The sequence below is a fragment of the Tursiops truncatus genome, chromosome 9 (assembly GCF_011762595.2).
Source record: "Tursiops truncatus isolate mTurTru1 chromosome 9, mTurTru1.mat.Y, whole genome shotgun sequence".
NCBI classification, from domain to species: domain Eukaryota; kingdom Metazoa; phylum Chordata; class Mammalia; order Artiodactyla; family Delphinidae; genus Tursiops; species Tursiops truncatus.
This window is the reverse complement of record NC_047042.1, coordinates 49,855,882-49,873,847: the sequence shown is the minus strand read 5'-3', so window position 1 is coordinate 49,873,847 and position 17,966 is coordinate 49,855,882. Positions and strand designations below refer to the sequence as shown.

Sequence of the window (17,966 nt, the reverse complement as noted above, 5' to 3'; positions counted from 1 at the left end):
TCTTTCTCTAGTTTGTCAGTGCTAAGAGGCCACTTGAGTTAATTGCATTTTTTCCAAGATTACAGCTGGGGGAGAGGGGTATAACTAATGACTTAACCAGCCTGGTCAAAAGAAAGCCTCCTCTTGTCTTATCAGTCTCAGAGTTAACATTAAAACAGGCACTGACCAGATGAAAAAGTTGTTTACAACCTCATATGTACTAACTCGCTGACTCCTTGCATCAACCTTAGGAGGTATGCTCTCTCATTATCCTCATTTGACAGGAGAAGACTCAGTGACTGTGTGCCCCTGATATATACAGGACAAGAGCGTGAGTGGGCAAGGAACCCTATGCTGCCCATACGCACCAAGACACAAGATGTGGTGAATCTCATCTCTTAGAAGCTGGCCCTGGGATACATTTTATGCATCTGCCTTTTTTTTCTTTTCCAAAGAGTTTTAATTACTGAACTATTACCAACACCTAAATTATGCAAATTAGACTGCATGCTGACAGTGTTAGTCCCCTGGGGAGCTCAGCTTTCTTTCTTTCCCTTAGTGTGAATGTTAAGACCTTGAGAGGTATTTATTTCTATATTCACAGCTTACACACACACACACACACACACACACACACACACACACACACACACACATATACACAGACATACCCCACCAGCAGAATTTTCTTGCACAACCCCATAGGCACCAAATGATCTCTATGTGCTCCAATCGAACCCTTCCTCTGGGTTCAAGCTAGGTATCTCTCTCTCCTTATATCAATCTGAGATCTCTCCCTTGGCACCTCAGGGAGCCCTGGCCAGGCCAATTGTGGCTCCTGCTCTTCCTGAGGCACCCAGGAAGGAGCAGTGTATTGGGTCAGAGCCTTCATTGACAGTGCCTTCCTGAATCCTTTTCTCCTACCCATTTCTCTCACCTCCCAACAGCCCCCCTTCCCCTGCCCCAGTCACCATCTCTGCCACATAGTCCTATTTATCCTTACAGCATACTGCTCTATTCTATTAACACTCTACTACATCTGCACAGGAGTTTTGTGATACTATAGCTTTGCTGCTTGTAGGAGAAGCCCCATGTATTGACTGAGAACTATGTGCCAAGCATGATAATTGATCAAATCTTCATGCAGCACTGAGGGGGGCAATTGTCGATTTACAGACAAGGGACTGAGCTGCAGAGAGGAGGTCTGCTTGCCAGTCCTTGAACTAGGTACTGTCCACTGTGCCCCAGGACCTCTGGCTAGGAGAGGATATTTAGGACCAAGAAACTGCCTATTTCCTTATTTTCCATTTGATACTTTCTCCTCTTTTTATTGTTTTTTTAAAATAGAAGTAACATGTAATGTGGTAAAAAAAAATATTTCAAATGATAAAAAAGGGTGCAAAAAGACAAGTGAAAGCCTCTCTCCCTCACCACTTCTGTTAGCATCAATTGTCAACAGTTTCTTTGTCTAAATAACTAAAAAAAGTACACACCACACTCACATAGATTTTTAATTTACACACAGTGATCATGTTCTATACACTGTTCTATAAATTGCTTTTTTCACTCCTAATTATGTCTGAGATCTTTTCATATCAGCAAGTAGAAGAGCTTTGAATGGTTTCCTGTCTCACTCAGAGTAAAATCCAAAGTCCCTACTTTGGCTGACATAACCTTGCTGCAAAAGCCTAACAAAGATATTACAAGAAAGGAAAATTATAAGCCTATCTCACTCGTGAACATAGATACAAAAATCTTAAAATATTAATAAAGCAAATCCAGCAATATGTGAAAAGAATAGTATATGATGACCAAGTTGGATTCATTCCAGGAGTGGCAGTATTAATTTAACATTCAGAAATCTATCTGTGTAGTCCACACATTAATAGATAAAGAAGAAAAAGCATTATGATTGTCTATACAGAAAACTATTTGATAAAATTCTACACATTCATGATGAAAATAGGAATAGAAGGGACCTTCCTTACCCTGACAAAGGGAATCTACAATGTTAGAAATCAGTATAGTGGTTATCTCTGGATAAAGAGCAAGTGAGGGGCTTTTGTGGTAGTAATGTTCTATTTCTTGATTTGGTTGCCTGAGTGCGGTGACTTCGTGATAATCAACCTGTACACAGATGCACTGGATACTCTACAGTATGTGTATTATACTTAATTCTAAAAGGTTGTAAATTTTTTTTTTAAAACCAGGAAAAAAATGTAGTTCTTCCTGATGATCTCAGAAGGGTAGAGGGTGTGACCAGGAGCTATGGGAGCTAGCAAGGACAGGAGAGATGGAGGTGTTGGGATGAGGAGGAATGGAGAAAAGAGTGTGTTGAGTGGTTACACATATGGATATGGACCAGATCCAGGATGGTGTCCTTTGGTGAAGAGGAAGCTGGTGATCCAAGGGCCTAAGTCTTCAGTGAATGAGAGGCAGTAATTTGGAGATGAAGTGCAAAGACAGGTGCACTAGAGGGAGAGATATATTAGGGAGCATGGAATTTAGTACCTAGACACCCCTCACAGAGTGCATTGTTCTACAATAAGGAGACAACACTGTGTACCTACTCTCCTCAACCACTTTCACAATTGGTCTTAAACCCCATAATGGTCTGGAAAGCAGTTAATATTTTGTTTTACTATTGGAGAACCCCAGACTCAGAGCCAGGATGACTGAGCCACAACTCAGGACCCAGAGCTGCTTCAAAGGCCTGTCCAGATGTGCTTCCAAGACCAGTGGCCATGTGGGCATCTGGGCCAAATCACGGTCCCTCTGTTGATCATCAGTTAACAGTAAAATATGGATAATATCTTGTTCCATGACTGGCATAAGCACTAAATGTGGTTTCACGACATCATAAGGCGTTCAGTACAGTTTTCTTCTTCCTCTTTCCCCAGCACTCCACCAACATATTCATCATGATCTGTCCAAGAACATCAAGTCTAGAAAACCCAGGATCATGAAGACAAGTATGCAACCACTGCTCCACTAAGTGAGGCTGAGGGGTGACTCGTTTCTCTGGTGAGCCCTGTACTGACCAGTGACATTAATAGAGGCTGGATTCTCATGATGCCCTTGTCCTGGGCCAGCTATCCTTGAGTACGGTCCACAGAGGTCCCAAGACCCTTTCTGGCGGTTCTCGGGGCCAAACCTGTTCCCCAACAATACCAAACCAGCACTCTGTCCCTGGCGTACAGTTCAGAGGATACGAACACTGTCATTCAAGGGCCAATGAATGTATGCGTGGCATCTTTGGCTTGAAAATGTTTCAACTCCTAATACACAAATGTCCATGGATATAACCCTTATAAGCAAACGTATTTGGGGGTCTAAATTATAACTTTAAAGAGTGTAAAGGGGTCCTAAGTAGGAGTGCCAGATTTAACAAAAAAAAATACAGGATGCCCAGTTATATTTGAATTCAGATAAACAACGAATATTGCATGGGATACACTCATATTAAAAAGTTATTCGCTGCTTATCTGAATTTTAGTTATACTTGAGCCTGCAGTATTTTAGTAGTCAATCATAGGCCTAAGACCGGAAATTCCGCGAACCGTGCTCTGTCCCAGGAGTCCCGGGCGGGGCACTTCCGGTCAGGCGGGCCGGCCTGGGCGCGGGCCCCGCGCATCGCCGGAAACCTCCCCAGGCCAAGGCTCGGCTTTCCTCCCAGGCCAGGCCCCGCCCCGGCCCCGCCTCCCGGCGCCGGGACCGCAGGGGGCTGGAGCGGGCGGTGGAGCGGGCGGAACAGGCTTCCTGCCTCCAGGGGGCAGCGGCCGCGGCCTGGTCCCAGGGTGGACAGCTCGGCGCCGCGCCCGGCCGCTCTTTCTGTCTTTGGAAGTGACGGGCCGGCCAGCGGGCCGCCGAAAGCCGGCGGTCGCCATTCCCGTGTCGCTGCGCCCGCGGGGGCCGCCCGAGCCGGCCACGATGCCACTGGGCCTGAAGCCCACCTGCAGCGTCTGCAAGACCACATCGTCCTCCATGTGGAAGAAGGGCCCGCAGGGGGAGATCCTCTGCCACCACTGCACGGGCCGGGGCGGCGCGGGCGGCGGGGGCGCCGGCTCGGGGGCGGCCGGCGGGACGGGGGGCAGTGGCGGCGGTGGCGGCTTCGGCGCGGCGACCTTCGCCAGCACCTCGGCCGCCCCTCCGCAGAGCAACGGGGGCGGGGGCGGCAAGCAGGTGAGCTCCTCCGGCCCCTCCCTCCGGCGGAGGTCGACCGGGCGCTTGGCGGGCGGAGGCCGGGTGGGCGCGGAGGAGGCGGGCGGGGGCCTCCCGGGATCGCCGTGCTCATACTGGGCCGGGCCGCCCCTTCCCATCCCGGTTGAGAACATGGTCTTTGGTTCGGCCCATTCTCAGCACCTTTTCTAGTGTGGAACTGAAAGGCTAGAGAAGCAAGAAAAGTGAAAACGCTTCAGAAATCCCCCCATTGTAATGTTTTGGATAGCAACCAGACATCTCAGTATACACATGTATACATAGAGATGTCAGCAGAGTCATGCTACTGGACCTCTTTACCTGTTAATAAAGTTCATTTTGTCATAATGTCGTGCTATTAAGATTATCATGTCATCATTTTCAGTGGCAGCATAAGTATTACATTGCAGGAGGTGGCATACCAAACCCGTTCTCTGGCGTAGGAGAGTTGAGTTTTTAAGCATTTTTCTGTTATAAACACAACCGATGAATAGTTCTTGCCTTGGCCTGGACTGACTCTTGTTGCTGCCCTTTGACCTATCACAAGTAGCTCACACCTTTTTCAATGCTCTGGAGACGCTTGCCTAAGGCTCTCCCTGTTTGAATTAGGCCAGTTGGTGTGATTACCCGCCATAAAAACAAAGGTGCACTCTTACTTAATTTTTAAATGATCGTTTAAAGTGCATACTCTGGGATCCTTGTAAGATGTTTGTATCGGGACAGCAACCTTTCTGCACTTTTTATTTCTTTCTCTTTTTTGTTCTTTAATTGTTTATGTAACAGAGTAAGCAGGAAATTCACAGGAGGTCCGCTCGGCTCAGAAACACTAAATACAAATCTGCTCCAGCTGCTGAAAAGAAAGTTTCCACTAAAGGAAAAGGGAGAAGACATATTTTTAAATTAAAAAATGTAAGATGATTGTGGACAGTGTCTTGTACTGTAATGGCATTGTGTGTGTAGTGTGTCCTGCCACTGCCTTCATCTCTCATCACTGAACTTGGACTCTGCTCTGGCAGCTATTCTGTAGTGTTCTGGGGACTGGTCCAGACTTTCTAAAAGGGAGTGAGCTCTGTTGTAGGAGGCTTACTGTTTATAAAGTTAATAATACCCTGTCTCTGTTTTTTTAGCTTTTATTTTTTTCTCTGGGAAATATAAAATATTCTAAAAGAAACCTAAACCTCCAGCGCATTTTACTGGGTTCTCTGGAAAGGATGAGATGGGGTTATAGTTCTTGGTGTGGCCAGGTATACTGGGAAAACTTTTTTTTTTTCATTCTTAAAGCTCTAAGTAAATAATACCGAAACTCATTCATTTCCATATTTGTTTGTTATTATGGCCCCAGAAGACGTTTCTTACTGATTTATAATGATCAACTTGATGAATATGAATGAAAAATTTTACTAAATCTTCTTTATCTCTTCTTCTATGAGAAAGTAGATGGTCGAAAGACTTGTGCTGGGGTAGTGGAAAGCATATTTTTGTTGCAGTAAATTCTCATTGTTTTTGTAAATACAAGGGACAGTGGTCAAACACAATGGGCAATGCATTATATACTATTTTTTTAAAACCTCAGTATGGTACTCTTTGCTTTCAGAACAGGAATGCTTCACTTACCAGTAAAGGCATTTCTGAAGTTGGGTGTGTTTATTTTAAAAACTCAGAGAAGCCTTGCGTTATATTCTTGTGCAGATTGTCCTTTTTCTTGTTTAGAATAGTTGCCCCTAATTTATATAAGAGTTTTATAATTCAGTTTTCTAAAATGAGGTGTTTATTGACTAGACAAAACATGTAACTATTGGACTATAGTTGTATACACTTAAATGCTCTAAACACGTTTTCCTCTTAAGTATGGTGGAATATGTTCTCTGCAAGTATTTTATTATCAATTTCTCTAACAACGCCTTTCTTCAAGGATAATACCAAGACATATTTGGGAAGGCCTAGTTACTGTGTTGTGGCGTCAAAGTGTGTGTTACAGCTTAGGAAGGAATTTCAATGATGGTTGAGTGGTGGCAAGTTACTAAGAACTCCCAAGAAAGTTTCCTTTGGCCTTGGTTCAGGCTTGCTAGGAAATTAGTTCTGATGATACTGTCATAACTAGTTCCATAGTTAAGTGGAGATGGAAAATGTCTTTGAGGAGACACGTTTTTTATTATTCCCACCTCCGTCATGCTCAGGCCATTAGAGCCAGATCTTTTTTATAACTAGAATGTGTAGTAAAGCTCTGAGAAGGCTTCTGTTAGATTTCAGCCACGTAGTCAGGAGCCGGTCCTTTGGGGCTCAGCAATTTTTAAGCTAAAGGTAGCAGAAGTATTCAGACCAGGCTTTGCCACAACGATCAGAAAAGCATTGTTTTTTCTTTTTTACTGCAGTTCTTGTCACCAAACAACAACTTTAGTATTTCTTAAATTACAGAACTCTCATATATGGCTGGAAAAATGCCTGTACACGCTACACACACACACACACACACACACACACAAACACACACATTATGAATGTGCTAATATTTTTACTTTTGTTTTTTCACAGCCCATCAAAGCCCCTGAGTCAGTTTCCACCATAATCACTGCAGAATCAATCTTCTACAAGGTGAGCATCTGTAGTTACTGAAGGAAGGTTTGAACTTATTGTATAATGTGCTACTAAAATGCTGGGTTAGTCTAAAAGTCTCTGCTACTCTGTATAAGGTGTGATTGTGGTTTTCGTTCCTTTCTAAGCTATTTTCCCCTGTAGGTGGCTATTATAAAACATCTCATCCAGAGCTGAGTTGGGAGAGGAAGTTGCCTAATGAAATACGATATGAGGATCTTAAGTATTTTTTTTTTTTTTTTTTTTTTGTGGTACGCGGGCCTCTCACTGTTGCGGCCTCTTCCGTTGCGGAGCACAGGCTCCGGACGCCCAGGCTCAGCGGCCATGGGTCACGGGCCCAGCCGCTCCGCGGCATGTGGGATCTTCCCGGACCGGGGCACGAACCTGCGTCCCCTGCATCGGCAGGCGGACTCTCAACCACTGCGCCACCAGGGAAGCCCCTTAAGTATTTTTTAATGTAGATTATGGGAATCGTTTTTAAAATGAAAATGTATGGTATGGAGCCATTGAGTATGATGCTTGCTGTGGGTTTGTCGTACATGGCCTTTATTATGTTGAGGTAGGTTCCCTCTACGCCCATTTTCTGGAGAGCTTTTATCATAAGTGGGTGTTGAATTTTGTCAAAAGCTTTTTCTGCATCTATTGAGATGATCATATAGTTTTTATTCCTTAATTTGTTAATGTGGTGTATCACATTGATTGATTTGCATATATTGAAGAATCCTTGCATCCCTTGGATAACTCCCACTTGATCATGGTGTATGATCCTTTTAATGTACTGTTGGATGCTGTTTGCTAGTATTTTGTTCACAATTTTTGCATCTATGTTCATCAGTGATATTGGTCTAGATCTTTTTTTTGTGATATCTTTTTCTGGTTTTGGTATCAGGGTGATGGTGGCTTCGTAGAATGAATTTGGGAGTGTTTCTCCCTCTGCAACTTTTTGGAAGAGTTTGAGAAGGATAGGTGTTAGCTCAACTCTAAATGTTTGTTAGAATTCACCTGTGAAGCCATCTGGTCCTGGACTTCTGTTTGTTGGAAGATTTTTAATTATGGTTTCAATTTCATTACTTGTGATAGGTCTGTTTATATTTTCTGTTTCTTCCTGGTTCAGTCTGGCAGAATTGTACCTTTCCAAGAATTTGTCCATTTCTTCGTGATTGTCCATTTTATTGGCATATAGTTGTTTGTAGTAGTCTCTTTAATCCTTTGTATTTCTGCAGTGTCAGTTATGATTTCTCCTTTTTCATTTCTAATTTTATTGATCTGTGTCCTCTCCCTTTTTCTCTTTTTTCCTTTTTTTTTGGGGGGGGGGTGGTTTGCGGGCCTCTCACTGTTGTGGCCTCTCCTGTTACGGAGCACAGGCTCCGGACACGCAGGCTCAGCGGCCATGGCTCACGGGCCCAGCCGCTCTGCGGCATGTGGGGTCTTCCCAGACTGGGGCACGAACCTGTGTCCCCTGCAATCGGCAGGCAGACTCTCAACCACTGCGCCACCAGGGAAGCCCTCCCTTTTTTTCTTGATGAGTCTGGCTAAGGGTTTATCAATTTTGTTTATCTTTTCAAAGAACCAGCTTTTAGTTTTATTGATCTTTGCTATTGTTTTCTTCGTTTCTGTTTATTTCTGCTCTTTATGATTTCTTTCTTTCTATTGACTTTGGGTTTTCTTTGTTCTTCTTTCTCTGGTTGTTTTAAGTGTAGGGTTAGATTGTTTATTTGAGATTTTTCTTGTTTCTTGAGGTGAGATTGTATTGCTATAAAGTTCCCTCTTAGAACTTCTTTTGCTGCGTTCCATAGGTTTTGGGTCATCGTGTTTTCATTGTCATTTGTTTCTATGTATTTTTAAATTTCTTCTTTGATTTCTTCAGTGATCTCTTGGTTATTTAGTAGCACACTGTTTAGCCTCCACGTATTTGTGGTTTTTACAGTTTTTTTCCAGTAATTGATTTCCACTCTCATAGCACTGTGGTCAGAAAAGAAGATTGATACAATTTCAATTTTCTTAAATTTTCCCAGGCTGGATTTGTGACTCAAGATGTGATCTGTCTTGGAGAATGTTCCATGTGCACTTGAGAAGAAAGTGTATTCTGCCACCTTTGGTGGAATGTTCTGTAAATATCAATTAGATCTATCCGGTCTATTGTGTCATTTAAAGCTTGTGTTTATTTATTTTCTGATTGGATGATCTGTCCATTGGTGTAAGTGGGGTGTTAAATTCCCCTACTTTTATTGTGTTACTGTCGATTTCTCCTTTCATGGTTGTTAGCATTTGCCTTATGTATTGAGGTGCTCCTGTGTTGGGTGCATAAACATTTATAACTGTTATATCTTTTTCTTGGATTGATCCTTTGATCATTATGTAGTGTCCCTCCTTATCTCTTGTAACAATCTTTATTTTAAGGTCTATTTCATCTGATACGAGTATTGCTACTCCAGCTTTCTTTTGATTTCCATTTGCATGGAATATCTTTTTCCATGCCTTCACTTTCAGTCTGTATGTGTCCCTAGGTCTGAAGTGGGTCTCTTGTAGACAGCGTATATATGGGTCTTGTTTTTGTACCCATTCAGCCAGTCTGTGTCTTTTGGGTGGGGCATTTAATCTATTTACACTCATGGTTATTATCGATATGTATGTTCCTATTATCATTTCCTTAATTGTTTTGGGTTTGTTTTTGTGGGTCTTTTTCTTCTCTTGTGTTTCCCGCTTAGAAAAGTTTCTTTACTATTTGTTGTAGCACTGGTTTGGTGGTAGTGAATTCTCTTAGCTTTTGCTTGTCTGAAAAGCTTTTGACTTCTCCATGGAATCTGAATGAGATCCTTGCTGGGTAGAGTAATCTTGGTTGTAGCTTTTTCTCTTTCATCACTTTAAGTATATCCTGCCACTCCCTTCTGGCCTACAGAGTTTCTGCTGCAAAATTAGCTGATAACCGTATAAGGATTCCTTTGTATGTTATTTTTTGTTTTTCCCTTGCTGCTTTTAATATTTTTTCTTTGAATTTAAATTTTGTTAGTTTGATTAATATGTGTATTGGTGTGTTTTTCCTAGGGTTTATCCTGTATGGGACTCTGTGTGCTTTCTGGACGTGGGTGATTATTTCCTTTCCCATGTTAGGGAAGTTTTCAACTGTAATCTCTTCAAATATTTTCTCAGACCCTTTTTTTTTTCTCTTCTTCTTATGGGACTCCTATAATTTGAATGTTGGTGTGTTTAGTTTTGTCCCAGAGGTCTCTGAGATTGTCTTCAATTCTTTTCATTCTTTTTTTCTTTCTTCTGCTCCTCAGCAGTTATTTTCACCATTTTGTCTTCCAGCTCACTTATTCGTTCTTCTGCCTCCATTATTCTGTTACTGATTCCTTCTAGTGTATTTTTCATGTCAGTTATTGTGTTGTTCATCTCAGTTTGTTTGCTCTTTAGTTCTTCTAGATCTTTGTTAAACATTCCTTGTATTTTCTCAACTCGTGCCTCCATTCTATTTCCGAGATTCTGGATCATCTTTATTATAATTACTCTGAATTCTTTTTCAGGTAGATTGCCTACTGCCTCTTCATTTATTTGGTCTTTTAGGTTTTTACCTTGCTCCTTCATCTGTGACATGTTTTTTTGCCATCTCATTTTTTTTTTTTTTTTTATGAGTGGGATTGTGTTCCTGTCTTACTGGTTGTTTGGCCTGAGGCTTCCAACACTGGAGTTTGTAGGCTACTGAGTAGAGATGGGTCTTGGTGCTGAGATAAGGACCTCTGTGAGACCTCACTCCAATGAATAATCCCTGGGGTCTGAGGTTCTCTGTTAGTCCAGTGGTTTGGACTTGGAGCTCCACTGCAGGAGCTTCAGCCTGACCCCAGGCTCGTGAACCAAGATCCCGCAGGCCGCCTGGAGTGGGAAAAAAAAAAAAAAAAAAAAGAACAATAACAAAGTAAAAAATAAAATTAGACTAGGAAACTAACAGATATGTTAGGAAGAATATAAAAATAAAAATATAGATTAATTGACAACCAGAAGGTACATCAGTACCACAATAGTAAAAAAAGAGGAGGAGGGAAAAGAAATAAAAAAGGAGGGGTGTGGGAAGGCCTTGGCTATGGAGGGCGGGGCCTAAGCAAGGGTGAAGTTTGGGTGGTGGGCGAGGCCTATGCTTAGGACCCACAGGCTGGAAAAGGCCCTGGGGGCTGTGGGGGGTGGGGCTTAGGCTCAAGGAACAGAAGGGGTCCAGGCGTGCCCCGCACCCCTGGTCTCAGAGGGCAGGGGACCTCCTCTGGGAGCCCAGCAGGCTTCCTGGGCTCAAGTGGGTGGGGCAAATGCCCTCCTCTCCTCTCCTGCTCCTCCAGTCTGGGAGGGCCCCTACCCCATGCTTCTCCTGATCTCCCCGCCTCCCTCTTATGGCGCCAAGGACCCACGCGGCCTGGAGGGGCTTTGGAGGGCAGGGGACCAGCTTGGGAGATCAGCAGGCTCCCCGTGCCCAAGTGGGTGGGGCAGTTGCCCTCCACTGCTCTCCTGCTCCTCCCGGAGGGCCCCTCCCACTGCCTCTCCTGTTCTCCCCTTGGCCTCCTTCCTATGCCCCCAGGGACCCACGAGACCTGGAGGGGGCTTTGGAGTGCAGGGGACGGGCCTGGGAGCTCAGCAGGCTCCCAGGGCCCGAGTGGGTGGGGCAATCACCCTCCGCTCCTTTCCAGCTCTTCCTGGAGAGTCCCTCCCACCTCCCTCTCCTGATCTGCCCAGCCTCAGGGGTGCTAATCCTGTCTGGCTTCCACTTCTCCTCCCCCCTCAGTCCCCCTACGTCCTACCGGTTCACTTTGGGGTTCCTCCCATCTCCTTGGGCGTCAGAGTCCACCACCATTGGCCAGCAGGCACCCTAGTTGCGGGGAGACACTAACTCCACGTCTACCCACACCACCATCTTGACTCCACCTCCTATTTTTATTTTAAATATGGGGTTATCTTCTACTTCCCCCAGGGAGTCTATTACCAAATTGGAGATGTTGTTTCTGTAATTGACGAACAAGATGGAAAACCCTACTATGCTCAGATCAGGGGTTTTATCCAGGACCAGTATTGTGAGAAGAGTGCAGCACTGACGTGGCTCATTCCCACTCTCTCTAGCCCCAGGGACCAATTTGATCCTGCATCCTACATCATAGGTGAGTTTGACAGGTAACAGACAGGTTCTTGAACCCAGTTAATTTTCCATTATTATATGAAAGTATATTCATCTGCTTGGGCTGCCATGACAAAATACCATAAACTGAGTGGGCTAAACAACAGAAATTTATTTTCTCACAGTTCTGGAGGCTGGAAGTCCTAAGGTGCTGTCAGGGTGGGTTTCTAGTGAGAGCTCTCTTCCTGGCTTGTAGACAGCCACCTTTCCTCACAGGGGCTTTCCTCTGTGTGTGTGCACTCCTGGCATCTCTTCCTCTTCTTATAAGGACACCAATCCTGTTGGATTAGAGCCCCACCCTTATGGCTTCATTTAACCTTAATTATCTCCCTAAAGGCCCTATCTCAAAATATTATCACATTAGGGATTAGGACTTAAACATATGAATTTGGCGAGATACAATTCAGTCCATAACAGAGAAGCGTAAGTACAAAAAAGTAGAGATTATTATAGAAAATATGAAATTTATATAGCTGGGGTTTGAGGGCTATACGTTATTTTGAGTTCCGGGGCAGTATAGTATGCACGTACTAGAATGCTATGTGGATAAGATTTTTCTGAGTGACCCATGGTTAAACTCTATTAAAAGAATTTATTGCTCAAGAACTAGGTTATTTAGGTAACATATAAAAATTTACTCAAAAATGATTTCTAGAGGAACTGTCACGTTTATGTCTAAAATCTTACAAATTCTCATTATGTGTCCCTCTAGATGTCACACACACATCATCCTAGACCTTTTGCAACCTTTTATATCATTGTTGGTAGTTGAAATGGCAGCCACTGTACTCATTAATTTCAAGGCTGACTAAAGAATTGGTTCTTGACGTAGACTCACAAGAAGAAGTTGTTGATAAATAGAATTTTGAAAGTGTTCAGAGTTTTAAAATTACCCCAAACTCTTCAACCTTTCTGCAATGGGCATACGTTACTTTTGCATTCTAAGAAAAAAGATACAAAAGGTTTTTTTCAGAGAGAACTCAAGGACAAGTAAAATACCACTATTATTCCCAGCTGCATGTCAAGTGTGATACATGACCAAGCAGTTTTAGTCTTCTGCTTGTAAGTATTGATACATAGAAGAGTGAACTTTCATTAACCTGTTCTATCAGACAGGATTGTCAGCAGAGGCAGTAACATGACTGAATCACCTCTAGGACTTCTATCTCACCTCCTCTTCCTAATCCTCAGATTGTAAAGGAGACAGCATAGCATAAAGGTTCAGAGCACAGACTCTGGAACTAGACTGTCTGGGTTCCTAGGACAGCCACTTACTAACTATGTGATCTCAGACAGGTTCCTTGATCTCTCTCGCCTTATTTCCTCATGTAAAATGGGAATAATAATAGTGCCTAACTCAGAGGGTTGTTGTGAGGATTCAAAGTATTGATATATATATCAAGTACTTAGAACAGTGTCGACATAATAAACACTATATAAAGCTAAATATTATTTTTAGAATCCTTTCTATATTGAGTTATATTTTGGGGAGAATGCTATATTCCTTAAGCAATTAAAGCAGAAAAAAATGATGGAAAGTAACTTCAAAATAATATGTTTCAAGGGCTAATGTCAAGTTACCACCAGACCAGTTTCTCCTAGTGTCTAGGAATTTAAACATTTTATGGAAATGATATATATCTTCAAAAATGTGAATGTTGGCTGCCTTCTAGGGCCAGAGGAGGATCTTCCAAGGAAGATGGAATACTTGGAATTTGTTTGTCATGCACCTTCTGAATATTTCAAGTCACGTTCATCACCATTTCCCACAGTTCCCACCAGACCAGAGAAGGGCTATATATGGACTCATGTTGGACCTACTCCTGCAATAACTATTAAGGAAACAGTTGCCAACCATTTGTAGTTTAAAAAGTGAACATGGATTTCCAGTTGTCTTGTATTTGTACTACCATAAGACATGCCACATGTTTCTTTAATGAAATTCTTGGATGGAAAAATGACTAAAAGTTTTTTCTCTACTGCCCAGTAATCATTAGCTTGTTTATTACTAGTCACTTAGAAAATTAAAAGAGATAGAAAAGAATTAAATATATTTTGAAGTTAAATATTACATACACATTAAGTGTGTGTATCCTCCCAGGCAAAGACTGTAATTTCCAAGGAGACAATTAGGAACAGGTAGTGTCTATTTTTCTCCATAATTTATTTCTAGAAACTCATAAAATGGATTGTATTTTTCTACAAGAATAAAATATTAATTAAGGTTTGAATTTCTAACCAAGGGCTGAATCAAATAAAATGTAGCCGTTAGCAACAGTATCTATCACCAAGTTAAAAAAAAAGCTTTATTTTATCATCTAGAAAATGCTGTGACAGACTGTTGGCTGCTTTAACCTTAAGGAAAGTGACTGGTGGATGATGTTGTTAGCCTAGCTTTTTAAAACTTTCATCCAGTTCTTCTGTAGTAAGCAGGGATTCAGAATCATTTGGTTGATCTTAATAGAGCTGCTCTTCACTGCTCTCACCTACCTTCTCAGTCAGAGTGAGGCTTAATCAAAACATTAAGTTTATAGTTCAGACAGACAACTTCACTAAAAACACACAGGAAACGTACTGTTCAGGCATCCCTGAGCAGTAGTTTCTTGACCACCATTAGAACAAACATTGGGCAGTCATAAAAATGATTAATCATTAGCACTGATATCTAAAAAAAGTCCACCCCAAAGTTAAAACCATCTGCTATGTACTCATAATAACAGGCCTAAAACAATGTCTGGGACTTAGAAGTCCAGGCACAGGAATTCTATTCAGAATTCAGGGACAGGTTTTACTTCAAGTGTAGGTCAGCTAAGTAAGGGAGCAACAATTTAAAAGAGGGAAGAAGTGGGATTTGCACACACTTGCTTCCTCTCCTGTTCTGACTGGACCATTATTCCTCAACCCCAGCAAAATTTGTCAGGATCTAATTGAATTATGGTGATTTTGAATTGTGGGAGTTTTAACTGTTACCATTTTTCTACACAGTTAATGTTTGTATGTTGTAAGGAAGTTATGGTTTGTATGTTGTAGATAGATAGCTCTATGTACATAGTTCTTTCTCCACAAAAGTTATAGTAAAATTGATTGTAAATACCATTGTAAATAACTAAATGCTAATATTCAGACTTTTGGATTAAAATGTATTTTTCACAGTGTATCTTTGGATTTATTTCATGCATTTATTTATTTTGTTTAAACAATTAAATAGGGCTTTCTACCACAAAATGGTGTAAATAGAAGACACCACTGTTGTAGTACTCATAATTTGGAATGACAGATTCGTCACCAGTATGTAATAGATATTAGGAAACTCAAAGAATGGCTGATAGATCAAATGAACATTTAACATAAGGTATTTATTAAAATGAAATATTTAAAAACCAGTGTATATATGGACGATTTGTTTATAAATTCCTAGATACTTGTGTAATATCTTTTAAAATAAAGATCGAATTTTCATATTCCTCCTTAACAGACACCAAATGGCTCCTGTTACTCACAGCGTAGATCCATAGCTTTTCTCCTGTGATGGAAGGCCTGCGCTGATGTGGCCCCAGACTATGTTCCCAGCCTTGTCGCCAAAGGGGTGAGAGGCTGAGGCAGTGCTCTCCTCCACTTCAAATCCATCTTCCCTTTCAGACTGCCTGACCTACTGATTTTAGGCCCCAGCCCAGACACAGAAGCAAAAGCCTTATACAGACTGTTCAGCGGGCTCCCACAGTTGTGTAAGGTAAAATCTCTGTAATAGATACTTCATTCCATTTCATTCCTAGTGGCTCTGTTTCTCTAATCAAATCCTGACTGATACTGAGACACTGAAAGATAAAGCAAGAAACTGTTGTTTTTCGTTACAAGCTATTTAGAATTACTTGGCCTTCTTTTTATAAAAACTGTGTACATGTATTACTTTGGTAATTTTTTTAAATTGAAAAGTAATGAAGGATATCACAAAGGGAAAGATGAATAGATTGTATTATAAAAAACTAATTTCTAACTGTCAAAATGTGTATACAAAATTAAAAACCAAACAAGTGGGAATCATTAACCAGTATTTCTTATTCAACATGACAGACTGGCATAAATTAATTACCCAGTTACAAACAAAAGCTACAAACATAACCTCAACTTCTTGTAACATCATCACCATTTGGAATTACCATAACTCCTATTTCCACCTGTTTAGCAGAAGCTGGGTAGAAGGGAGCAAGTTTATAACAAAAACACCTTCTATACCTTCAATACTTCTCCCTGTGGATAGGGAAGGTGCGAGTTAAAAAAATGTAACTTAATTAATTAAATTATTTATTTATTTATTGGCTGCACTGGGTCTTAGTTGCGGCAGACGGGATCTTTGTTGCTGCATGTGGGCTCTTTTAGTTGTGGCATGTGGGATCTTTAGTTGCGGCATGAGAACTCTTAGTTGCAGCATGTGGGATCTAGTTCCCTGACCAGGCATCGAACCCGGGCCCCTTGCATTGGGAGCGTGGAAAAAGACAGTAACTTTAGAATAGAGAGTGAAGGTGCTGTTGGGGAAATACAATTTGAAAAAACTTTCAATTCAGACATCCCCTCCACAAAGGTAGTAGAAAAAGAAAACACTTTTATTACTGACTGAGGATTAAACCAGCATGTGCTGCTCATCACAGGCAACTGGCTGAGGTTGCAAAGACAGAAAGAAATCTCACCCGTTTATGCAGCCACACAGGTGTGGTCATTACATACAGGTTCTCAAGATAAACAGTAACTAGTCATCATTTAAGAGAACTTGACAGCACCATTAATCACACACAGTTCTTCCTAAATTTACCTGATTGGGGTGACCACCTACGTTAGCTAATTGACTTTATGGGGGGCACGGGGGACAAACGTCTTTATGATAGGAGGTACTTTAACAATTCGGAGCACTAAAGTCTGGCTCCCACCCTCCCACAGAAACTGGAGGACAGGGGTGCTGTCTCCTGACAGTTACATTTCAAAGAGATGGCACCCAGGTCCTTGAGAAAAACATTACTAGATCGCAAAACTGACAGAGACTTATTTAGTTTCTAAAAAGATACATTTCAAGGAGACTGAGAAAACGCAAGTTTTCTAAGGTAAGTATTCCGACAAAAAAGGGAAACCTTTTGCCTTATTTTTAACAGAGGGAATTAAGCTGCTTTTTTTTTTTTTTTTTTTTTTTTTTTTGCGGTACGCGGGCCTCTCACTGTTGTGGCCTCTCCCGTTGCGGAGCACAGGCTCCGGACGCGCAGGCTCAGCGGCCATGGCTCACGGGCCCAGCCGCTCCGCGGCATGTAGGATCCTCCCGGACCGGGGCACGAACTCAGGAGGCGGACTCTCAACCACTGCGCCACCAGGGAAGCCCTGAAGTTTCTTATTTTAAATTTCTATTTGTCCTTACAGTGCCCTAAATTTGGAAGAGGGAGGAAGTGGGCAGCTTTGTGATTCAGGCCTCATGTCAGGGCTGCTATTAGTACATGTTGGTGTCTGTGAGGGTTTCAATATGGCGGCCACCTGAGGGCTGGGGGAGAGTCCCAGGGCTGGAGTCCATTCTCCACTCAGCCAGGACTGTCCGTCAGGGCATGTCCTGCACCACCGTACTTGGTGGTCCTCATGGTTGTGGCTCTATTAACACGACTAAGAGGTTCTGAACTTACAAAGGCCAAAACCATAATCTCATGCTGAAGGAAAATTCCTTTTCTTTTCATTCTCCTCCGTGAGCAGTTGCAGGTGCTTTGCACCTAGCAGATTCACAAATATCTCACTCAGTTATCCCCGTTTTATATTTTAATAATTAATCATATGGATTTTAAACATGTTTTTAGATTCCACTGCCCTTTCCCACCTTTATATAAGTGAATCACGAACACATTAGAATCACTTCTGGAGCTTTAAAAACAAAAACAAAATACAGGACACACAAAAAAACCCTGCTGGAAAGTTCCCACAAGCAACTAAGTAAATCAGTATCTGTGGGGATAATACTGGGACCTCATTAGGTTCCAAAGTATCTAGTAAAACTTAAAAATACAAAAAAAAGTTTAAATTT

The 17,966-nt window shown here is 42.0% G+C and overlaps 1 protein-coding gene across 3 annotated transcripts; it reads left to right on the top strand.

Moving 5' to 3' along the window:
• The first annotated feature begins 3,629 nt into the window (after positions 1–3,629).
• Positions 3,630–15,965, top strand: GATAD1 (GATA zinc finger domain containing 1). Of its 3 annotated transcripts, none has more exons than XM_019927295.3 (5): positions 3,630–4,161; positions 4,960–5,085; positions 6,709–6,768; positions 11,720–11,903; positions 15,396–15,965. In XM_019927295.3, the coding sequence occupies exons 1-5, from the start codon at positions 3,910–3,912 to the stop codon at positions 15,425–15,427; spliced, it is 654 nt and encodes a 217-aa protein (XP_019782854.1). In that variant the 5' UTR covers positions 3,630–3,909; the 3' UTR covers positions 15,428–15,965. The 3 variants fall into 3 exon arrangements, with proteins under 3 accessions (XP_019782854.1, XP_004311026.2, XP_019782846.1); XM_004310978.4 differs by lacking the exon at positions 15,396–15,965 and adding an exon at positions 13,594–15,075 and having other exon boundaries at positions 3,649–4,161; XM_019927287.3 differs by lacking the exons at positions 4,960–5,085; positions 15,396–15,965 and adding an exon at positions 13,594–15,075 and having other exon boundaries at positions 3,649–4,161.
• The last annotated feature ends 2,001 nt before the right edge of the window (positions 15,966–17,966 follow it).